Here is a 25,501-nt window from a genome sequence, read left to right as displayed (position 1 = left end):
GTTCTCTTTGGAGGATCCTTTGCTCCTGTGCTGTATCTTTACTTTAGGCGTGAGCTGGAGAAAAGATTCAGCGCTACAAAAAATCCACACCAAAATCCATTTATTTATTTTACTTTGGGAGGAATATTATTTTTACCCTTTTGCATGCCCATTTTGCTACTCTTTCGCACAGTGGTTTTACTTCTGATTTTTCAGCACTAAAAATTCTTATTACATCGAGAGCAAACAGCTGTGCTAAAGGATTGTGCAGCTTATTATATCAACCCCATAATATTTAAAGTTCTTCCTAATACGTAACTTACTCATTCTCCGCTGTGGTTTAAGTTAATTATTTGTAGTCCTTCCTTAACTTTAGACATGTGTTATGGTTGTGGGTAGTTATTTTAAAAAGCTAATTTGTGTTTTAGACATGAGCAACTCTTTCAGAAGCTCCAGGAACATTATGAAATCTGACTTTCTTTCCACAGGAGAAGTGTGTGTCCCCAATCCATGTGAAAATGGGGGGATGTGTTTACCAGGGTTGACTGATGAACTCTTTTCATGTGAGTGTCCTGATGGCTTCACAGATCCCAACTGTTCTAATGTTGTGGAGGTTGGTAAGTGTAAGCATGGGCAATGGAAATAAGTACTTGTTAAGTTTGATATTTTGTATACTTCACCTGCTAATATTGCCTTGATCTTTTTCACTGCAGTTGTCATGTTTATGGATGTAAGGCTATCATGTTTCTCTAGTTCTCCTTTGAATTTATCTTACTGTCTTCATTTTTATTTCTCTGGATTTTATAAAATGTTCCAATTTAACAAAAACAGCTTGTGCAAGCCTAAAGCTGCCTTTGTTTCTGCTTCTTTCTGCTTTAAATGGTCACTGTACCTGGGTATAACTCATCTTGAGCGACAAATGAAAAGGTCTGGGCTAAATAAAAAATTCAAATAAATTAAGGGAGCTAATTATTAAGGAGTGTTACAACCCTGATATATGTTATTTCCTCCTTAATTCATGTTAAAGGACAGTAACACTGCCCTGATGTATGCTGTTTTCCCATTAATTCATATTAAAGGACAATAGCACATGTTATAATATCATGATGCATGTAATATTAGGTACTGTAGGATACAAGGAGTCTCATTTTGAATGAGAAAAACATCCAGAAAATGTGAATAAGCACCATTTGGACATTTTTCTTTTCAAAACGTCCAAATCGGTATTTTCAAAACACAGTTTGCAGACATTTATCTGTGCAATTGGTCTGCAGTACATCCAAATCACAATGGAACAAAACAAAAACGTCAGGGACTAAAACTAAGACATTTTGGTCTAGACCTGTTTTCAGAATGAATAAGATACAAAAATGACCAGGTGACCACTGGAAGGAATCAGGGGTGACCCTCCCAATACCCTCCCCAGTGGTCACTGACTGCCCTCCAATCCCTAAAAATATGACTTACCAGCCTCTGTGACAGCCTCAGATGTTAGTCAGATCTATTAGAGCGGCATGCAGGTCCCTGGAGTAGTGGTCAGTGCATTGCACTAAGGAGTGGGGGAACTCAGGTCCCTATCTCCCACTACCTGTCAACTTGTAGTTGAAACTTTGACCTCTCCCAAAGTCATCAAAACCCTAATGTACCCATATATAGGTGCCCCCTTCACCCATAAGGGCTATTGTACTGGTGTACAGTGGGTTTTGGGTGGGTTTTGGAGGGTTGAGTGGGCAAGATAAGAGAGAAAAAGTGAGATGTGCACCTGGGAACATTTTTATGAAGATCACAGAAGTGCCCTCTAAGGTGTTCTATTGCTCTCCTGGGATGTTTGGGGAACCAGTCTACTAAAAATGCTGACTCCTCCTACATCCGAACGGCATGAATCTCTACATTTTGCACTTATTCATTTTTTTAAAGTACCAAAAAACAAAATGTCCAAAACACAAAACCTAGTTGGAAACAGTATTTTTGAAAAAAAAGATAGACGTTTTTCTTTTTTGAAAATGACCTTTCTTGTTTGGATTTTGGACGTTTTGTGCAAAACGTCCAAAATCGAACTTACACGTATATCAAAAACGCCCCTCATAGTAATAAGATGTAAAGTATGCACATATATGCAAAACAGCTCATTATTCTGTAAATGGAATAATGCTTCTTGTGGTGAACAACACACACTGCACTGTTTATGGAAAAATACTGCCAGCTGGGGATTGTTTTGCGTCCCAAGAGCACTGAATCACAAAACCATGGCACAATGTGCTACTGCCTTTTTAAAAAGACTGGCATTTCTATTTCCACATAATGGTCCACTCTCAACTCTGAACACCCACCAAACATCTACCTCAATGACCTCAACAATGCAGACCCTCCCCTGAATGCCCTTCCTTTCCCCTCCACCTATATATAGTCTCCCTCCGCCCGAGCCTACCAGACAGAATCCAGGGGGTGTCTCGGGATTTGGATAGGAGCAATCCCCACGCCCATGCCTGTTCCAAGTAGCGGTAGTTTTGTATCACTACTGTTAGAGGTCAAGCTGCCATATAAGGGTCTGAATTGGAAGGTCATAGGGGGGTCTCTAGCTGGGGGAGGAGTTTGAAGAGGGAATAATATTTCAGCCTGGTCCCTTTCTGAGAGGCCTGGGTGTTCAGGCTGCAGATTTGTTGTGTGATGTTCCTGTGCCAGAAATATAATGCTTCTAGGTCAATTGCAAGCAGTGTTATTCTTGTTCTGTGGAAGTTACTAGCCTGCACTATTCTATTGAATTGGCATTCAATCACTAAGCCTTTGTCCTGTTTTGTGTCTAATGGAAATTCTTAGTACATAGGTCCTTAAAAAAAACATTGTACAGTTGTAAGTTTTGTAAACACATTTTTGGATAAGATGTTAAGGTAGGTGTTGTATTTCTCATGTACATTAAAGATCACTGAGCAATATGGCTAAATTCAGTACCTCCTTCTTTAGACCAAATAACCCCTCCAACCCTTTTTGCTAGGAATCTGCTGCTGGAATTCCCCTCAGCGAGACTCTCCCCCCTCTCTCCTCAGTATGTAATGGTGCTGGCAACCTAAGCTTCCCCTGTTCCCGTCTTTTATATTATGACCTCCTTGTCCTTTAATTATCTTTTGATGTAAAGCTGTGCTATGTTCTACTACATTGAAAACCGGTAAATATTTGAACACATTTCTTTTTGTCTCCTGTCTTCTGGCATCTCTTTGAAGGGTTTAAATTGGAGACCCCGTACTATTTTGATAGATTTTTCTAATAGTATTAGGGCAATAGGACATTGTTTTTTTTTTCCTGCTGGTGATAACTTACCTCCATTATGCACCTTGAATATGCTCTTGGCATCCCCTGATGCTTTATTAAACTGACTGAAATCTCTCAAAGGATTTTGACATCATTAATGCTTCATCTATTTCCCATTAGGCCATTGCTAGTTCTTGTCTTCCTAATAAGTGACTAATGGATTTTTCTGCTCCATTTTTCACTTTGTTGTGCACTTTTTTTTTCTCAAATACAAAGCTGAAGTGTTCTGGTTCAAAGTGTCTTCTACTTAGACAGGAATAAATGCATTCTAAGGGCTCAACAAATTGAACAAGTGACATACATATGATTTTGACAAATCAGTTCATTTTGGACAAAATTCGAGGCTGTTTTGTAGGGTCTAATTTAGTTCTACATGCACCAAATGTCTTATGTCCAGGAAATGTTTGCAGTTTGTCTTCTCTTGCAATAGTTGTTCAGGATTTTCTTATATTTATCTCTCAGTGGTCAAAAGAAAATTGAGCAAATTGAGGGGCTCCTTTTACTAAGGTGCGCTGAAAAATGGCCTGCGGTAGCGTAGGCGTGTGTTTTGGGCGTGCACAGATACATTTCTCAGCGTGCCTGCAAAAAATGCCATTTTTCAAGTGTTTGCTGAAAATGGACCTGCGGCAAAATCAAACTTGGCGCACGCATCCGTTTTGGGTCTGAGACCTTACCATCAGCCATTGACCTAGCAGTAAAGTCTCATGCGGTAACCGGGCGGTAATGACCTACGTGCGTCAAATGCCACTCGGCGTGTGTCCGATACGTGCGTCCAAAAATAAAAATTATTTTTCGAATGCACGTATTGGACGCATGCCAAAAATGAAATTACCGCAAGAGCCACATGGTAACCGGGCGGTAACTCCATTTTGGCACACATAGATGCTTACGCAGCTTAGTAAAAGCGCCCCTGAATGTGGTTGCACTATAAAACATCATAAAAGCTCTCTAGCCATTAACCCCCAGAATTTATATATGGCTCCTAGATTTGGGAACCCAAATTTGGGTTCACTTCCAAGATGTTCATACAACTTAATTGGCTAACAGGCTGTTAACTGTCAATAATTAGATGCTAACAACCAATTATTGATATGAACGAGCACCAATTAGGATTTGCACATGCATCTGGCTGCGCACTATTCTATAATGCTGGGCACCTAAATCCAGTAGTGTCCAACAAAAAGGAGGTGTGGCCATGGGAGGGGCATAGCCGTTCCAAAAAATTGCACACAGTGTTATATGTTTATGTTTATTAAATATTTGATAACCCGCCAATATTTCAAAAAATTGGGAGTAAGCAGTTTACAATACAAGAAAAGAGCACCAAAATCTAGATAGGACAGAAAAAGCAATCACACAGCAAGCAGCAGCAAGACTACTAAAACAATAAAATCAAAATTAAGTGCAGATACTTCTCATCTCTATATATAAAAGGCACCTCCATCGTTCTAAATTTGTAGTTGCAGAATCCCATGGGTGTCTGCCCCGCCCCTTGGCACAACGTGATGACGTTGAGGGCGGAACAATGACACTCAACAAATCAGAATGTCATTCGGTAATCTCTGTTTCCACTCCCCAATGCAGCCGTCATTCCCATACACTCAAAATCAACCAACAACGGCGCTGGACCCCGTCCCCCCGCCCACAGTCCCCCTCACCCACCCTCCTGCAGCCGCTCGCTCACCGTTCCACTGCCCTCCCTCTCCTCTCCTACTCCGGCCAATGGTGCACGACGATCACTACACACCAGCAAGGAAGCCCATTGGTTAATCTCTGTTTCCACCACCCAACACAGCCGTCATTCCCATACACTCAAAACCAAGCACACAGATGTTTTTTTTTTTTTTTCCAAGGAGCACACACACACACACACACACACATTCACTCTCTCTCTCTCTCTCTCTCTCTCTCTCTCTCACACACAGTCACTCTCACATACACTCTCTCAAACATACACACTCCAAGGAAAACCTTGCTAGCCCCCGTTTCATTTGTGTCAGAAACGGGCCTTTTTTACTAGTCTCATATAAAAGATGTCAAGCAAATCAACTGGGCTCTGGTAATTTAGGGGTCCTTTTAATAAGGTGTGCCAAAAAATGGGCAGCACATGTCTTGGGTGCGCGCAGATCCGTTTTTCTGCACACCTGTAAAAAAGGCCTTTTTAAAATTTTTACTGAAAATGGATTTGTGGCAAAATAAAAATTGATGCGCTTCTATTTTGGGTCTGAGACCTTACTGCCAGCCATTGACTTAGCGGTAAAGTCTCAAGCAGTAACCAGGCAGTAATCATCTACGCGTGTAGAATGACGATTACCTCCCAGTTTCTGCACAGCACGGGAAATTATTTATCAGCATGCGTAGTGGACACGCATAAAAAATAAAATTACCGCCCAGGCCTCGCAGTAGCTGGGTGGTAACTCCAAATTGACACATGTTGGACGTAGTCGCCTATGTGGCTTAGTAAAAGGGCACCTTAGAGCCAAATGTCAGCTCAGAATATTTGGTTTCCTTGCCTAACTTGGGCTTTGGGACCTACACCAGGTTTCAGCAGGTATAAGTCTGGCACCCAGAGCTAGGTGAAGGGTCTGGCATTAAACGTTATTCTATAAAGGATGCACACACTTGATAGAATAGTGTTTAATGCTGATCTTTTCTGGCACCATATTTGCGAAAACATGCTGGCCACAACAAGCAGAATTTGCATGTGGGATCCTGTACATCCTGCTACCAGCACATCTTCTACGAAGACATCTTCTATTGCAGGAGGGACTATGGAAGACAGGAGAGCTAGACTGAATCCTAAGATTGTTGATGACTTCTTATTCAACAGATTAAAAAAACATAACAGTACTTCATAGGGCAAAAATTTCCCCTCTATGGTATACAGAACGGGTTGTATTTTATACCCCTGAACATTTTAACAGGGTGGATTAGGATTTCTTGGGGTACTAGAAATTATCTGGGGTTGGAAGGGTAGAGGGTGGTGGTGAGGAAGGTTATTATAGCTGCTTGCTGTTTTATTATTGTTTTCTATTTGTAATTTATACACAACAGTTGCACAGCATATTGTTCCTCTTTATACTTTAAAAAAGGTTCAAATATGAAATCATAATTGTTCAAGGCTTCTGCAAATAAGGTCAGAGCCCATGGGAACAGGGTGGAGACAGGGACAGAACCTGTGGGGACGGGGACGGCGTGGGGACGGAGACAGAACCGGTGGGGATGGAGACAGAACCCATGGGGATGGGGACAGACTTTGTCCCCGTGTCATTCTCTAAATGCAACAGCAAATTGTTTGAAGGTGGGTATATTGTACGCATAGGCAGAGTCTGGATGGAACATGAAAGGGGTGCACAGTTACTCATGTAAATTTTAGAATACTATAATTTGCATACATTTTTTTAGCAATCTAGACACAAGCATTTACACCATTTCTATGGCTTATAGAAGTGATCACTCCTAAATTACACCTATGTATTTGCAATGCTATGCTAGAGTTCTATAAAGGAAAATAGGCAGATAATTTCCTTTCTATCGTAGGCTGTGAATCGGCACCCTTTTTTATTTTCACAGATGAAAGCTACAGATTGTAATGTAATATATACAAACATATTGAGCAGTGAATTTTTTCAACAGCCTGCATACTCTATATCTTCTGGCCTGTTGGATTCTCCAGGATTTACTGTTATCTCCTTTACTTTTTAATCGGTTTCTAAGCACTTCTGATGATGACACAAAGTTATTCAAACTTGTTAATTGGCAAGAGGATTGTGAAAAATTGCAAAATGACCTTACAAGACTGGGAGATTGGGCATCCAAATGGCAGATGAATGTTAAGTATTATTAGAAAAGGAATGGAAAGCAAAAATGAGAATGTTATAATGCCTTTCTATCACTCCATGGTGCGACCAAACCTCAAATACTGTGTGCAATTTTATGTACTATAACTCAAAAAGATATAGTGGAATTAGAAAAGGTACGGAGAAGACCGACAAAAGTGATAAAGGGGATGGAATGACTTCCCTATGAGGAAAAGCTAAAGCAGCTAGGGCTCTTTAGACAGCTGAGGAGAGATAGGCTAGAGGTCTATAAAATAATGACTGGTGTGGAATGGAATGGGTTGATGTGAATTGCTTGTTTACTCTTTCCAAAAATATTAGGACTAGTGTTTCCCAAGTCCTGGAGTACCCCTTGCCAGTCAGGTTTTCAGGCTATCCACGATGAATATGCATGAAAGAGATTTGCATATAATGGAGTAAGTGTATGAAAATCAAGTTCATGCATAGTCATTGTGGATATCCTGAAAACCTGACTGGTAAGGGGTACTTCAGGACTGGACTTGGGAAATACTAGACAAGGGCTATTAAGTAGTAAATTTAAAACAAATTGGAGAAAATATTTCTTCACTTGAACTGTAATTAAACTCTGGAATTCATTGCCAGAAAAAGTGGTAAAAGCAGTTAGCTTAGCGGGGTTTTAAAAAGGTTTGGATAACTTACTCAAAGAAAAGTCCATAAGCCATTATTAATATGGACTTGGGGAAAATCTGCTGCTTATTTCTAAGATAATCAAAAAATGTCCTATATGGCAATGTTCCACCTTAATATTCTGTGGCATACACAATCTCTAATTTGTGGAAACAAGAACAGCATGCAGTGCTATTGCTTATTATGGGGACATCTCATCCAGTCACGAAGGCAATTACAATCACATGAGTGATGAGCCTACAGCCGTGACAACTTTGTAATCATAGATAGCCCCCTGCCTCCTCTCGTGCAACACAATTCAAAAAATATGTTAAAGTGGTGCTCTGTGCTAAATAATAAATAACTGTGTTAGTCTCTTTTTATAATTTTCATCTGTTGCACAATATCGTAACTATAGCACGCTTGCTTAAACTTATGCCAGTAACAAAAATAAATAAAGCTGCCACAAACTTCCCAGTGTCAGGCACAGTTCCTACTATATTGTGCCTTATAACAAACTGCTGTGGCTTACTACGTCTCTTCTTTCAATAAAGTCTTTCTCTATGATTCATCCCAGATACAAAATTGTGGCACTTATCTGCAATTAGTCCACGGTGTACACTACATCCCGACAGGAGCCTGTTTCTAAGCAGTATAAAATCCTGTTTTACTATTTTGGGATCTACTTGTAGCCTGGATTGGTCACTATTGGAAACAGGATACTGGGCTTGATGGACCTTCGGTCTGTCCCAGTATGGCAACACTTGTATTCTTAAAAAAAAAGAAACAAATCAGTAAAAAAGTGTGTTTATATTTAAAAACAAGACCTTACCAATCATAGTAATCCTTTAATGGATCACTACATTCAGTGAAAAGAATCTATTAAAAAAGAAAACAAATAAATGCATTAAAAAACCTAAAAATGTCTATTAAAAAGTATGGGAATATGGATAGATTAGTGAACATACTAAATATTTGAAAAATTGCTATGATGAAGTATAAGAGCGGTGTTGGAAGAAAAAGTGGCATGAAAAAACACTAACCATGACATGCAGTGAATTCAATTTAACAACCACTAAATGTCATTTAAAAGGTGAGACTATGCGCACAGCATAGCAAGTAAAAAAAGCCAATACAGCTTTCAACAAGTATGAGGAAAAGTGCAAAATGAAAAAATATGTGCACGATAAATGCAGCTGTAAAAGAAAAAACACTGGGCAGTGTTTCTTTCTTTTCTTTTATAGCATTCAGTTCATGTCATTCTTAATGGGGTTTTTTTTGTGCCATTTTTTCTAACAGCATCTCTAACAAAGTAAAGGCTGGAAACCTCTGTAAAGTTTGATGGCAACTAAGAAGCATTAGCAGAGCTGCTAAGGTACTGGCTTCCAAAAGGGAGATTTTAGACTAGTCTTGGCTTTCTGACAAACCTATCCTGAAAATCCCACACTGCTTTGGGGTGGACATTCAAAACCATGATTGACCAAATATTTCCCTCCTGGAGCTGGATAATTTGACAGCTCACCATTAGAAAGGTTCCTCATGAAATGTTTCCAGTTGTATCTGCCATATCCATAGGAGGTTGCTACAGAAAAGGTCCAGGTGGTCTTCATTTGCCTGCTTCTCAAAGTAAATTCGTATACTGGATTACTTATCTGTTGGATGAGAACATCCCACTTCTGTGCAATCAGAAAGATTTTGTAATTCCATGATTCAGGTTTTGGATGACTTTGCTTCAAAGATTACTAAATATGTGGCTTTAAGCTGTATTTTAAAGCCACCTGCTTTCAAGACTCCAGCTCCTGGTTATAGTTACCTTTGCTTCAGTACAGGGATGCTGGGAGTGAAGGGTGATTGCTCCTGCCCTGATGCTCTACCATTGATATCCCCAGTAAGTTTCAGGGGCTTCATCTTTGGTATATTTCTGGTTCTGAGGGGTGGGGTCAGGGTTGATTTTGGGTGATGCTCTTAGTGGGATGTGGGTTGCGCTTGAGGGTTCAGGGGATGTGATCAGGGGGTTGGAATTGGTTTGCTACAAGCTGGTTTGTTTGCTTGTTGTGGTTTTTTTTTTTTTTGGGGCGGGGGGCAGCAGCTACAGCAACCTCTTAATAGAATGAAAAAAAATACACAGAAAACTTAACAAAGATTTTTTTTTGTCTGCACACTCCTAGTTATTAAGGTGTGTTAAGGGAATAATATACAATATTTGATTCTCAATGTATTAACAAAATTGTATATTATTTTGTCATAACACATGTTAGTTTACCATAATGTACACTAAATAAAGAGATGCAAACCTCTTATTTGGCAGCTTTACCCCTAAGCAGTAGCGCTGTGACATTTCTAGAGAGAGGGGGAAGGGGAGAAAAACTTGATGAGGAGAGAGGGGGCATGGGGAGAAATGCTGGATGGGGAGAAAAGGAGCAAGGGGAGAGATGTCAAATAGGAGAGAGGGGGCAAGGGGAAAGATACTGGATAAGGAGAAAAGGGGAGAAATTCTGGATGAAAGAGGGGAAGTAAGAGAGGGGGAAATGCTGGATGGAAGTGTAGAGGAAATAGAGATAGGGCAAATGCTGGAAGGAAGTGTGGAGGAGAGAGAGGACAAATGTTGGATGGATATGAGGATAAGAGAAGGGGTAATGCAGGGTAGAAGTGGGGAGGAGAGAGGGGCAAGCTGTAGGTAGGTACAGTCAAGAGGGAAATTGAAGATTGGCTATTAAGAAAGAACTAAATGTGGACAAAGGCAGAAACCAAAATTGAAAAAAGTTGAAAGGAAAAGGAGGAGAGGAAATTGACAAACAGGAAATCCTGGGAATAGAGTTAAGAGAAGACGAGGAAAGTAGAAAACAGGAACTGGGACCAACACAATTGATAAAAAAAAGTACGTGACCAGACAATAAAGGTAGATAAAGTAGTGTGGTAGCTGTGTTGTTTTTTCTTTGATTTATTTGTACTTGTTAATTGTAATGTAGTGAATGGAATATGTCAGTTTTTGAAATTTATGTCTGCTATCTTTATAACAATAGGAGGGGAAAATATTTTTTGTTTTTCTGTTGTTATCCTGCATGCCAGAATCTGGTTTTTGGGGGTTGCAACTGAATTTTTGTCTATATATTTTATTAGCTTATGGTCAGTCTTAGGGGTTCTTTTGTTGAACCTAGGGACTTAAGAACTATTTCCCATGATGTCTTTTTATATGCTCTGTGGCTGGTAAAATGGGTGTGGCTGTTCAGGCCTCTCATAAACTGTCCTCTAAGTTTTATACACAGAGCCATCCTCATTCAAGGCTCTATCCATCTTCACAAAGAAACGGCCTTAGCAGGTCAGCTGAGTTTTGCCTTTTAAGTCACTGTCCCCGTGATGCGAGGACTGTACTCGACAGCTCCTCTGGATGGTTGGCGGTTGAGTTCCCATTTCCTTATCCTTGTACCCCATTCTATCTTCAGTACCTTCTTTTGGGCTACTTCATCCACCTCGAGAAACTTCACATTCCTCTGTCAAGGAATTACTTCCCCATTTTTGCCCAGTTTATGTGAGCCCTGTGTTCTAGATACAGGGTAAAACTGAACTACAAAACTTAGACGGCAGCTATATATTGCAAATTCCAACTATAATGCTCTTTACTAACCTCTCAGTGGCAGCATTATATTCCTATATTAACTTATTCCAAGTCAGATGAGTCACCCATTTTAGTATCAGCCAGGTTAGTCCTCTCATGGTATGCCTCTTTTAGCCCCACTAGGACTTCCTTAAGCTGTTCCGCTAAACCTTTGCCTCATTCCTTCATGGAATTTCTTGCTTGAGAGGTTTCTTCAAGCTGGTTAGCCAATTCCTCTGTCTTTCTCCTAGTATCCTTCAGCTGGTCTTCCAGTACATTCCAGAGTTGTCTTTGCTGGATAATCTTTCCTGAGGTAGACAGCCAGCTTCTCCAACTCATTTAAGGTATGCCTCCTGGATACATCCATCTGGGTCAGCGGAGTCTCTCTCTTTGCCAGCTGGTCTTGTATTACATTGTACCTCATTGTTCAGCTCTGACACTTTATCCTGGTGATCTTGCACCACAACAAACTTAGGGTTAAACTGACACTGTGTCGCCACAAGTTTCTGAGATAACACTTTCTTCTCTTCCAAAAATCGAGCACACCCTTGTTGTGCCCTCACCTTTCTCTTACCCACCTCTTTCTCCTTCAAGAGGCTCATCTCTTGAGCTTGCTGTTGAAGTTCAGCAATCTTGCCCTCTAGCACTTTAAACATCGTTTTTTCCTCATAACTCCACTGCAGGATATTAGACAGCTGTTCCTGCAGCTTAACATGCTGCTCCACTGGCACTGCACTTGTTGCGGTTGCATTACTTTGGTATGGGTAGCCTCTTCTTGGACTTGCTAGACCTGGTTCTGGTCTGTCAGCCAGCAGATCTGGAACAGGAGATCCTTAACCTTTTCTTTTTTTTTTTTTTTACTTTATTTATTGATTTTAAAGCAACATAATATTTATAAAAAACATATAACAGCATATAATATGGAACAATGAAGAAAAAAACAAAAAAAAAACGTACAGGTCAGTGAGCTGATAAAAATAAAACAGGACAGTATGCGCAACATACTTTAGAGAGCTAATTCCCTTCACAAGTCACATGAAGGGGCATAATCGAACGCGAACGCCTATCTCCATGGGCGTCTATGTCCGAAAACGGGTAAGTGAAGAGGCGGGACAGACCATATTTTCGAAAAAATGGACGTTTTTCAGCTGGGTGTTTGTTTTTTTTAGCGATAATGGAAACTAAAAATGCCCAGCTCAAAAACGTCCTAATCCGAGCCATTTGGTCGTGGGAGGGGCCAGGATTCGTAGTACACTCGCCCCCCCCCCCCCTGACATGCCAGGACACCAACTGGGCACCCTAGAGGTCAGTGCGGTGGACTTCAGACAACGCTCCCACATGCATAGCTCCCTTACCACGGGTGCTGAGCACCCAACCCCCCTCCCCCAAAACCCACTACCCACAAATGTACAACACTACCATAGCTCTTAGGGGTGAAGGGGGCACCTACATGTGGATACATGGGTTTTGGAGGCCTCCCATTTACCAGCACAAGTGTTACAGGTAGGGGTGATGGGCCTGGGTCCACCTGGCTGAAGTGCACTGCGGTACCCACTAAAAGTGCTCCAGGGACCTGCATACACGCAGGCCTCTAGGACTTGTTGCTGGTATATAACATTGGCACACCAGTTGACACCGGAAGACTAATCTCTCCGAAAACATCCTTTATTGGAATAAGCACGCTTACTCACAGTTAACTGCAGATCAGAGGTTGTGCCCCACTGGCAATGAGTCTCCCTGGTACTGAGATGAGCAGTAGGTCAGAGCTGGCAGAATGCTGTACAATGCCCTCTTTCAGCCACATTCAAGGTAAGAACTAAGTTCTGTAACGTGGCTAACACGTGAAAGGGATCTAAAACTGGCTTACAAAAATGGCCACTACATCATGGACTACCGGAAACAAAACAGGGCACATTCTGACCCAGTAAGCATGGGGAAAAGCACCATGGGCGTAGAGCCTACCAACTACCAACATCGTGAGCATTTGCCACAAGCTAGTGGAATCACGGAGCCCAATACCCTACACCCACCACAATGCATTGCTGATGTGACTCTGCAGTGCGCATAACAGAAAGGGTGTCACACTCACCCGAGAGCCACATCAGAACCAGGGAAAGGCAGTCACAAGATAGAACACATTCTGCTGTCATGGAGGTAGGCATTTGAGGCTGGCATGGAGGCTGGAAAAAAAGTTTTTCAAGTGTTATTTTTTTTTTGGGGGGGGGGTTAGTGACCACTGGGGGAGTCCGGGGAGGTCATCCCCAATTCCCTCCAGTGGTTATCTGGTCAGTTGGGGCACTTTTTTGGGACCTGTTCGTGAAAAAAAGGGTCCAAAAAAAGTGACCCAAAATCGCGGTAAAAACGCCTTTTTTTCAATTATCAGCTAAAGACGCCCATCTCTCCTTGGCCAATAACCATGCCCCATTTCCGCCTTCACCACACCTCCAACACGTCCCCGTCAACTTTACCCATTTCCGCGACGGATTGCAGTTGGAAACGCCCAAAATCGGCGTTCGATTATACCGATTTGGGCGCCCACGGGAGAAAGACGCCCATCTCCCGATTTGGGTCACAATATAGGTGTTTTTCTCTTTAGATTATAAGCAGGATAGTTGTCTAGCAGCGACCATGCTCTGTGGAAAGAGGAGATGCAACTAAATAATATGGCAGCCAGTTCCTCATATTGCCTATAAGAACAGAGCAGATTCCACCATTCGTGATATGAAACAAGCTGATTATTCTTCCAATGCAATGCAATCAGATGAAGAGCAAGAGAAATCATTAAGTTAAACAGTTTGGCTTATTTAGGAGGAAGTGACAAGTCAGGAGTCGAAGCCTTTTCTTGCTGCTGCATCAGCTCCTCTTATACTGCCGCAAGACACTTGGCTGTCTCCTTCGCTTCGCGGATCCAAATGCTTTTCATGTGCTCCACCTGCTCAGCTAGGATGCTCTGCTTTCAGCAATTCCTGTGGTACCTGAAGTGTGATTCACTTCTGCCTTCTCCTTGGACAACTTTTTTATCAGCAAAGTTGCCCCCTCTTCATAGAGCACCTGGTAGCTCCATTTGAGTTATCCCTTTTCCATAAGCAGCCTTATATGAGGAGGTTCTGCTGTTCTAGCTGGTTATGTGACTGCCTAAGCTCAGTTGAGCCATTCTTAATGCTGCATCTTTGCAATCCGTGCATACTCTTTTGTCAGGTCCTGTGTTTTAACTTTCAGCTGAGCCTTTAGCCAAACATTCTGGGCCTGTGACTAGTTTCTCTCCTGGTTCAGTTCCTCTTCCTTGTGGACCAATATGATTTCCCAGGATGGCAGCTTTTCTAGCTGGTACCGTAGATCTGCCTCTGCAGATTCAAAACTTTGGGACATAGAGTTCATATTCTGTATCTCTGTCATCTGCTGTACACAGCCTCCCTTGAACCCTCAGTTCTCTATCTACTTGGTACATTGACTTTGTATCAGGTCTTGCACTTTTCCCAGCTGCTCTTCTTGCAGTCTCTGACACCTTCAGTTGTGTCTCACCGAACTCCCATGAGGTCTTCATTGTATAGACGGGCTCCTCCAGCTGTGCCCAGAGCTTTCTGATCTCTGTGTCCTTGTAAGAGGATTACTGCATATGATAACAGGTCTAGCTCAAAATGCCTTAGTTTTAGTCCTGGGCACTTTTATTTTGTTCCATTATGGCAGAAAAACATCCAAATTTTAGGAACGCCCAGATCCAACCCTAAACGTGCCCCTGACATGCCCCTTTGTGATTTGAACGCACTTCTGCCAGACTTCATAGAAAAAGTCTAAGAATTGGTTCTGAAAATACCAATTTGGATGTTTTTGTGAGAAAAATATCCAAATGCAGATTTATGTCACTTTTTTTGATGTTTTTGTCTTTTGAAATTGAGCTCCCTAGGTGCTCGTTTTCAAAGCACATAGACGTCTCGAAATGCCCCCCCCCCCCCCCCCAAAAAAAAAAAAAAATCTATCTGGCAAAAACATTCAAATAGCAATTTTGGAAAGGCAGAGAAAAAAAATGGCGAACACTACAGTTCACTGAATAGCAAGGATGTGTGTTGGGGGTGGGTAGGAGGCATGTTTTGGGCAGGGCTATGGAGGGCCCAAAAACAGGATATCCAATAGCAATAATCAAACAGGAAGACATGTCTAAGTCTTGAATTTAGGGAATCCTAAGTTAGTCCTGCTTCAATCACATCCAGGGTTAAAAAAAAATGCTCTGATTGAGCAGTTGACCACTGCACGAATTAAGGTATGACTGCTTTGTATTTTCCCAGTGGTTACTGTCCCCCTACCTCTCCCCTGAAAGTGGTACTAAAAATGGATACTACACTGTATGACGGGTATTACAGGCATTCTGACAAAATCTGGAAGCAAGTGTGGGGAGTAGCCTAGTGGTTAGTGCAGTGGATGTTAAACCAAAGGACCCTGGTTCATATCCCACCCTCCAGAAACAGAAATATATCTTCTGTAACTAAATATATAAGACACTTGCAGGCCTGAAGGCTATTAAAGTGGTGTAAATTCAGGTACAGTAGGATTTTTTCTGTTTCTGGAGGGTTCACAGTTACAAAAATAAGAATTAATGTGGGATTTGAACTAGGGTTCTTTGGTTCAAAGTCCACTGCACTAACCACTAGGCTAACCCTCTGTTGTACCTGGATGTCTGAGTGGCTATTTTTATCATGCCATCTCTATCCCTGTTTTTTTTTTTTTTTGTCATTCATAAGGTGGACATTTCATTTTGAACATTCTCAGCACAAAAATGTCCATCTCATAGCCATTTTCAAACAGAAACTCTGGATGTTTTCCCTGTTTGAAAATTACTACGATGTAGATATTTTATTTATTTATTTTTGAATGTTATGAACAGGACGTCCCAATTCTGACATTGACAACTTTTCTAAATGCCCCTCAATGTGGATTTTGCAAAATTTTTTTGAATAGCAAATAGCAAACTTTTGCATGAACTTTTACATTTTTGACATTTAGTTGAAATTAAACTTGCTGCAATGCAACATTATGGGCCCCCTTTTTACTAAACACACGCATGCTAACAGAATTAGCACTTTAAATGCGAAAAGGCTATTTTATACCTATGGGCTTCTTCGCATTGAGCTCATGCTAAACCTGTTAGCGTGCACTAAACTTTAGCAGAACCCCCCCCCCCCCCCCCCCCCCCCCCCCCCCCCCCCCCCCCCCCCCCCCCCCCCCCCCATGTGTAAAGGCAGATCACTAAGAATTGGCACTTGCTAAAACTACATCAAAACGTGCAAAAATAATTTCACAAAGAAAAAATTAACCATCTCAATAAAAAAACAAACATTACTGACAGAAATCAAACATGCTATTGTTCTGTTGTAGAATCATTTGCTTGGACAACCAGGTAGAGAGAAAAACATATTAAATTGCCAGTACTGCAGAAAGTGTTTTGTTCTTTAGTGTGTCACCTTCCTCATTTGTATTCTGCTGATTATTTTGTATCAAACTGTAATTCTCTGTGTTTGACTTCTTTTCTTCCCTTTGTTCTCTACACCTTTATTTGAAATAGTCCATGAATTTTGTTATATTATGAGGCATATTTTCAAAGCATTTACTCTTACAAAGGGTTTCTTATAAAAAGCTGTGGTAGTGATTCCTGCGTGGTAAATGAGAGGAAGCCCAACCAATTCCTATGGGCTTCCTCTCATATTCCTCCTGGGAATCGCTAGCGTGGCTTTGTAAAAGAAGTCCAAAGTTATGCGGAGGCTCATTTTCAAAACACACAGACTTAAAAAATTACATAGGTTCTTACGTAACTTTGTAAGTCTGTGTTTTGACAATGAGCACCATAGTAACGTATGCACCTTTGTGAGTCTAAGTGCTTTGAAAATGAGCCCCTAAGTGTAGTGTTTATGTCAGCTAACAAGTTAATTCATGACAGGAACAATATCAAAAAGAGTTTAGAAATGTTTAAAAATAGGGACCAATTCACTAAGAGTAACTTTATAACAGGTTGCCTTGGTAAGAAGTCAAATGAGGTTGTTTTGTGGGGCTGTTTTATAAAGATAAGAAAGATGTCTAAGGCCCTTTCACTAAAGAGTGCTAGTCAGTTAACATGCAAATTAACACATGGCAACTACTGTTTAACAACCACTGTAAATGTTTCTGCAGTGGATTTGTGCGTTAAGAACATTTTTGTGTTAGTGGGTGGAGAGTGGGCATGGAGAGCAAACCACAGGTAGTCTGTGGCACATACTGTATGCTAACTGGCACTTGTGCAAATAACTTGGGTCCACTGAGTGCCCCCTAAATAGGAGCTGCTAACTGCAACCAGAGTACCACACGTTAATGAACTTTTTAACAAGGGAACAGCAAAAGGACTTATTGGGAATGCTCACAATAGCTTTTGCATTAGGGCTGGATTCAGTAAATGGTACTGAAAATTCGGCAATGTCAAATATCAGTGCTAAGTGCATTTCTATAAAGGGTGCAGGCCTTTATAGAATTGTACTTAGTGCCGATTCCCATGCCAGAAGTACGCCTGCTGAAACCTGGGGTAGATGCTGGTGCCCAAGTTAGTTGCACTGAAAGCGTATTCTATGATTCACGTGCAACATTTCAGAATGCCCCTGACATGCCCATGGCCGTGCCCACTTTTGTGTTACGCACTAGAAGAGTTAGGTGCTATGCCTTATAGAATTATCACACAGCCAGATGCGCATGCAAATTTTAATGAGTGTCGATTAAATAACACCCAATTATTCTCAGTTAGGACTCGTAATTAATTTGTATGTGCATCGAGGGGGCACGCAAAAATGTGTACGCACAAATCTGGGCACCATTTATAGAATCCGGGGGTAAGTTTTTGTGTTAAGGCACAATAACAGCAAAAGCTAATGCACTTTAGTAAAAAAAAAAAAAAAAGACCCCATGAGTCGTTATGAAATAGCCTCACAAAACCTGCAGAAATTGTGGCTAAAATATGCTCTTGTATATTGATAAACATATGCACATTAAAATATATGCATGTACCGTCAACATAATGCCCCTGAATGGTTACACATAGGTGGCATAAAAGTGTGTGCAGGTCTTTTTGTCTCAGCACAAAGGGCAAGATTCTATATATGGCACCTGAAGAATCAGTGCCGAAACATACCCGTTTAAATAGTATTTTATAAGCCATGCCTACAGTTTGGAGTGGTTTATAGAATACACACTTAAGCAAAGAGTCACATGTAAATTTAGGCATAGCCATTTGCATCAACGAAAACGTGGTGCAAATGCCCACACCCAAATTTATACATGGAGTAACATTATTCTGTAATTACACACGTAACTCAAAGCCACAGCCCCCCATCAATCTCCCATTTCCAGTCCCCCCTTTTTTGGACCGTAGGTGCTGATTCCTGTGCTTAACTTTATGCACATTGGTCCAAATTAAATCTAATTAGTGGCAATAATTGCTTGATTAAATTGCACGCACGAATCATGAACACACCTAAATTTGTGTGTGCAAATTTTGGTGACCTTTATAGAATCGGGGGGGGGGGGGTGGGGTAATTTTATAAAAGCCCTTTTCTATCAACAAACAGGGTTGAGTCAAGCGCACAGGCAGGGGTAATGTCACATGTCACCAGGATGGAATAACTCTCCCAGAGCTCAGAACTTAATGTAAAATTCAGATCATGCATAGCCCTTCCCATGTGCAGTGGTCTCCTCAGAACCTCAGTTTTGCCTTTCCTGCCCTGTCGAACAAGCACAAAATCAGAAGAAGTAGAAGAAATCCAGCATGTCACAGAAGTTCAGTTTCTGTCCCCGTTCACCATGTGTCAGAATGATTCGGAACTTATTTGTTTATTCTCTAAGCATAATCAAGTTGAATGTAGGTGTAACCCAACCAGGCAGCTCACACACACACCACCAACTCAGCTCTTGCTTTCCACTTAAGCGAGGCACACGTGAAATATCCAAAGTGCTTTCTGTCACACACACAGCTCCACTGGCAGAATCACATGGCTTGGGCATAGGCCGGGGCCGGACTTACTCCGGTAAGCCAAGGGTACTCTTTCTCTGAGCACACTCACTCCAAGAATTAGTTAGCAGTCTCATTTGCAAAACTTTAACTGACTTTACTAACAAACTTGGAAAAAAGTTCATAAACATCAACTTGGTCATTACAATTCAGGGTGTTTTTCTCCTTCAGATGGTCAGCACAGCACAAAACAGAATAGTCACTGATATCCGGGCATTTAGGATTCTCAATTCAAATCTTACCTCCTCTATATGCAAAGACCAAAACTGTACTTGGCGATTTTCCTCTTGATTTAAACTCATCCACATTTGTCTCCACACATAACTGTTCCAGTTATTCCAATTATTACTCAGTTCCTTTTACACTCCTCTGATCATGGCTCCGAGAGATGGAGTAGAGTAACCATCCATGCCATGCCCCCCACCCCCCCCTTAGTCCTAATCCTTCTCTTTCCAAAATTATCCAGTTCACATAACCTCTTGGGCTTACAAGCAGCGAGAGTAGCAAATGGGTGAGTCACACTAGTCTCTTACAACCTATAATCTTTGCCAGAGGATATGGTAACAGCAGTTAGCATATTTGGGTTTTAAAAAAGTTTGAACAAATTCATGGAGGAAAAGTCCATAGTCTGCTATTGAGACAGACAAGGGAAGCAACTGCTTTTCTGGGATCTGTAGTATAGTGTGTTGCCACAATTTGGGTTTTTGCCAGGTATTTGTGACCTGGCTGGCCTGTGTTTGGAAAACAGGATACTGGGCTAGATGAACCATTGGTCTGATCCAGTATGGCTACTCTTATGTTCTAATCCACTTACATGATTTCCAGTGTCCCCTGTCCCATCCCAGAACAGAGTCAATTTACTCATGCAGTGCAAGTCCTGCCAGAAGTTAGGCATTCCCACTCCCACTTCTCCCACTTAAGGCGGTTATCCTCAAGCACTCCTACTTTGTTCCCAAGTCAGGAACACTACTGCAGGCATTATTTGCCTTGTACAGAGGCTTCCAAACACCACAATTGCAATCTTCTCCTGCTGTGATACCCAGGACTTCTCCCTTGGTGCTACAGGTCTCGGCGGTGGTGGGCTACCAAAGACCAGAATTTTATCCAAACAACTTCCTTTATTATTTTTATGTGCCACCTCCATGAGTTGGGCTTCACTCTGATTTCCCTACCAGGCTGTCAGTAGCAGTGCTGTCTCCTTAGTGACCGCCGTGAAAATCCTTCCTCTCACCCTTTAAGCACAGGCATAATTAAGGGGGGAGGGTTTACTCTCTCCCCCCTTGCAAACAAAAATGATTTATTCTTTTTTCATCAAGAAATCATTTTTTTTCCTCTGCCTTCAGAGGCCCTCTTTATTTCCATCACTCTCAAACAGCACAGACATCTAATCCAACACGTTTTATTCAACTATCAAATTATAACTTCCTGGTACTAATACATAATTTTCTCTAATCAAAAACAATGTAGCTACAAACTTCACCATATTATTACTTATCATGATATTTTCCAACAACATAATTCATTTCCTTTTCCTTCTTCTTGGAGGTAGTGTACTCTTACTCCCCCCTCAAACACAGTAACCAGAATTATCACATATTCAAAGTCTCTTTATTTTTTCCTTAGTCATACCACTGTGGATCTGGCTTCTTCACAGTCACCCCACCTGGAAGGTTGTGAGTTACACTATAATATTTTCTCCCATGGTACCTGTCTACCACGTTAACAAAATATTTTTCTAATGGATTTACCAATCTGCCAGTCCAGCCACTGAGATTAAACCAGTCCCTGATAGCTGAGATAATCAATTTATAGGCCTTGCATGTTGAATCTGACCTCATTCTGTTGAATATCTCTTCTCTGACCTAGGTGTCTCATTGAGCTTCAACCAAGCTCATCACCTGGAGTGGGACATATGGGTACCATAACTACCATAAGTCCCACACCAAGCATCAGAGGTAGCGATCCGTCCTGCTGAGTTTAGGCAGCTTCTCATTTCCAGCTCAGCCACTCTGTGGTTAGCTCTGTTGGTACTCCAGTATACAATTCCCCCAGAGCTAAGCAAAGATAAGGGAACACCATCTTTGATTGGGGCAGACCAGTTTCTATGTCCTTAGGGATGTGTCAGGCTCTCTCTGGCTCCCCTTTGAAATCCAGTTGGACAAGCAAATGGGGATCAAGTCAGCTTTCCTGCTAGATGGATTGGTATAACCGCTGGAGGATCACACCAGAATATCCGCCTTCTCTCCGGTTCCTCTGCTCGCCACCCGAACTGGGCGCTCTATCTCTCTGCCAACTCCCCCTGCCCTCTGGCCAACTCAGTTGCTCTGCCCACACTGGACTAGGTGGTGGTGGGCTCAAATACATAGATGCTGGTTGCCCTGCCATACCTCAGCCTCTCCCCCGTGGTCTTCCGGGCACTGTCTCCATGCCACTTGGGCCTGTAGCCCCAGCCACTGTTCTGCTTCAAGAGCTTCCTGACTCAGATGGGGCTCTACCCAGCTAGCACATCCCCCAAATCAACCACCCCTTGACTCTGGAGGACACCGGTCCTGGTTAAGTGCTTGTTGGGCTAGCTTCCCACTTGATCTTCACTCCTGAGGTATCCTCCTATGCTGGAATGGCTCGCAACAATTCAGACGCTTCCTCCTTGGTGAAAAACTTGTAACTACAGATGTAGCACATCAGCTAGATGGGGACATGCTCTTCCTGAGTATTGCATCCTTAGCATACAAATCAGCATACCGGGCTTCCATTCTCCACTGATATCTCCACCTGGGCCATTAGTCGGTGTTACATTTTGGGGCTAATGCTGAAATTCTCTCCCAATTCCTGAATCAAACACTCACTTCACTCTGTGTCTCCATGCTCTCCCAGTCTCCTTTTCACATGCACCTTGAACACTTGGGTGTGGTATGGCTCTATACCACTGTCTTCCTTGCTAGAATTCCCCTCCCCTGCTGTGATGACACACGCACGTGCCCTACGCATGGAACAAAAGCGTGGTGGCAAACTCCATCTCTTCCAACACATTCTCTCGCTGGTCAGAATGGCCATCATGTTTAAGCACATTCTCTCCTGTCCAACTCTGCCCCAATATTATTCACAGTCTTCAGGCTAGGCTGGGCCATGTGGCTCATCCTGGAAGCAGGTACACTTTGCAGAAGTTCGATATCAGGCTGATAATATATTGTAAAGAAGACCAAGCCTTTGCACATTGATCATGTAAATAGTTGTCTGAATATGATGATGTGGTGGCTATGGGACAATGAACTCCAACGTGAACTTTGAAACATAAACTGTGGATGTGGATTGTGAGGTGAAAAAGTTCCCAGATGCACATATTCCATTGTGGTAATGAACAACTTAGGTTGCAAGATTATGGTTCCACTTTGATTCTCAGTTAGACATGTCCTCACATATTAGATATGTAGTGCAGTCTTCTTTTTATCAACCACAGTTAATTATATGAACTTAAGCTTTATTTGACTTTGGATAATCTGCTCACTCTGGTATTACTCAATATACAGCTGCCAGGCTATTTTGGGGAGCCACATATTGAAGGAGGAAGGAGGAATGTCTCCAATAAGTTAGTTCTGTGCATATTGTGACAATAAAGAATCTTTCTCCGAAGATATGATATCTGAAGTATAAACTCAGTCTCTCAAATTCACTGCTAATGCTCACCATAGTACTTGTGTCAGGTCAAAGAGAGTTTTTCTTTCTGGAGTTTATGAGATGTAATGTTTATAGGCATCCTATCCAGGTGTGCTTGAAAATTCCCTTTAAACAAGCTGTGGCACTGAAAACAATGGGATATATTTCCGTATCTTTCTGCCACATTTCTTCGTTTCAAACTGCATTTCTTGGTATTAGAGGCTGACCGAAACTGCTTTTATTCAGTTTTGTCCAAATTTGAAACTGCTACCAAAATGGCCTAAACACTTTTGGCTAAAACTGAAATTTCAGCTGAAACTTATCACCTGGTTTCAGACAAAGCCTAAACTGAAAACCAAAGTTTGATTATGTGAATGTGAACCAATGAGACAAACTGGTGATTTGTCAGGAGTGGCGTAGCTACAGGTGGTCCTGGGTGGGCACAGGCCCACCCATTCTTGCCTCCAGCCTACCCAGTCTAGTGGTCCCCAAAATACCTTATTGGTGGTACCTCTCTCTCTCTTTCTTTTCCGCTGGCAACTTGGCATCTCTTAACCTCCCCCCCCCCCCCTTCCAGTCTACCTTTGAGCTGCCACCTGAATCAATTCCTGTAGGCAACCTGCTCTGGCCCTGCAGGCTTCCCTGTACCATGTCCTGCCCTTGATGATGTCACTTCCTGTTTCTTCACTGTTGGGGACATGGTAGAGGGAAGCCTGCAGGGCCGGTGCAGGTTGCCTATGGGAATCACTACTGGCGATGGCTTGGAGGTAAACTGGGGAGGAGGAGGCAATGACCTACGTACACCAAATGCCACTTGGTGCACATCCAATAGGCGCATCTAAAAATAAAATGTATTTTTCGGACGTGCGTATCTGCCACGCACCAAAAATGAAATTACCGCAGTAGCCGTGCAGTAACTCCACTTTGGCACGTGTTGGGCACATGTAGATGCTTATGTGGCTTAGTAAAAGGGCCCCTAAGATTTTTAAGAGGAGAGCCAGCATGGGCAGGAGCGAATGGAGATCATGGGGATCATGCCTACCCTGAGTACAGCTCTAGTCTGCTAGGGATTTGTATGATGGGCCCAAGGGCAACACTTACAGATGAGCAGGGAAGAAAGATAACTTGTGTTTGGAAAGGGGTAGGGAGACAAACAGGACAAAGGACACATTTTCATCTTCCACCGAAATACACAATCGGTTTTGGCCTAAATCAAAACCATGGTGGTAGCCTTTTTGCCAAAAACAAAACTGGGCAGAAAAAGGATCAGCTTTGGCACCATAACTGAAACCAAGATTCAGTCAGCCTCTAATAGAGGATATTCTTTCTCCGCATTTATTTACAGAGTAACCCCTTTGATCAGTGATGTTCTCTTTTACTACTATACCCAGCTTCCTTGAATTCCTTGATCAGAATGGTGATGTCCCAGGTAATCATAACCTATTCTTCATTCTCCAGAATTCTCATAGGATCATGATCCCAATACTCTTCCAGTGATGTTGCAATGTTTACAGAGTGTAGTATTCAGTCAGAAGCAAGCAAACAAATAAATAAATAAATAAATAAAAGTATTCTCCTAACTCTGCTGACTTATTTACTTTGCTCCCTCATCGACTTGAAGGAGCTCCCAAAGGTGCTTGCTCCTTTGGCATCACCTCTCAACAGTATCCCACTGCTAGCAGTAGGCCTTGAATATGATCAGCCTAGTTATGTTATTCTGGAGACAAAGCCAAACTGGTGAGCTCCCAGGATCCTGAAGAGCATATGCAGGCCTCTGAGGACAGCAGTGAGGAGATTCACTGTTAAGACAGATCTCAGTTCTACACTTCCAGTGCTCAGAATGTTTATACTTTCTATAGCCCACTATAGAAGCTAGTGTTCAGACTTGCACATTTCTCACAAAAAGATGCTGGACATTCAACATGGCATGGGTGTTTTAAAACCTAGTGTGAGATGCAGTTCAGATTTTTCTCACTGACTAGCAAGTCTTAGACTTTGTGTTGGAAATGTGTATTGGAGTGAAATAGCTTCCCCAAAGGTCATTATTTTAGGTTGTAGCACAGTGTCTATAAAAAGAAACATTTTCAAAGATAGCACTATAGGCTCTGTGTCCTAAAGGGCAATAATACAATTTTCTTTAGAAAGGTTGACATTTCATTCAAAACACCCTAGATACTAAAGATAACACCATAGATTTAAAATATCAGCGTAGCACATCAAATGTGCAGAAATACTTTTACAGGTTGCATTTAAAATTTTGTATATTTTAATACAAATTACAATTCACAACAATGGTAAACAGCTTCCCTGTGAATTAGTAACAGTTACAATACAGTTGTGATACTTACTGTTCACTAATTCATATGACGACCATTTTCCATGCCAGATTGCTGGAACAGGTAGAGAATGGATAGGTTATGCGCATAGACAGCAAGATAGTTAGTACATGGTAAGTTACCGTGCACTGTCATTCCTGCAGAT

General features: G+C 41.8%; 1 protein-coding gene across 1 annotated transcript in view; it reads left to right on the top strand.

Moving 5' to 3' along the window:
- The first annotated feature begins 471 nt into the window (after nt 1–471).
- EDIL3 (EGF like repeats and discoidin domains 3) overlaps nt 472–25,501 on the top strand; it is a 346,239-nt gene continuing 321,209 nt past the window's right edge. The window contains exon 1 of the mRNA XM_030193358.1: nt 472–596. Within this exon, the coding sequence (XP_030049218.1) occupies nt 506–596 (91 nt within the window). The 5' untranslated portion in view covers nt 472–505. The remainder of the gene's footprint in view (nt 597–25,501) is intronic.

This window comes from Microcaecilia unicolor, chromosome 2 (genome assembly GCF_901765095.1).
Source record: "Microcaecilia unicolor chromosome 2, aMicUni1.1, whole genome shotgun sequence".
NCBI classification, from domain to species: domain Eukaryota; kingdom Metazoa; phylum Chordata; class Amphibia; order Gymnophiona; family Siphonopidae; genus Microcaecilia; species Microcaecilia unicolor.
Note: the sequence above shows the minus strand (reverse complement) of the source record. Positions and strands in the feature narration are given on the sequence as shown.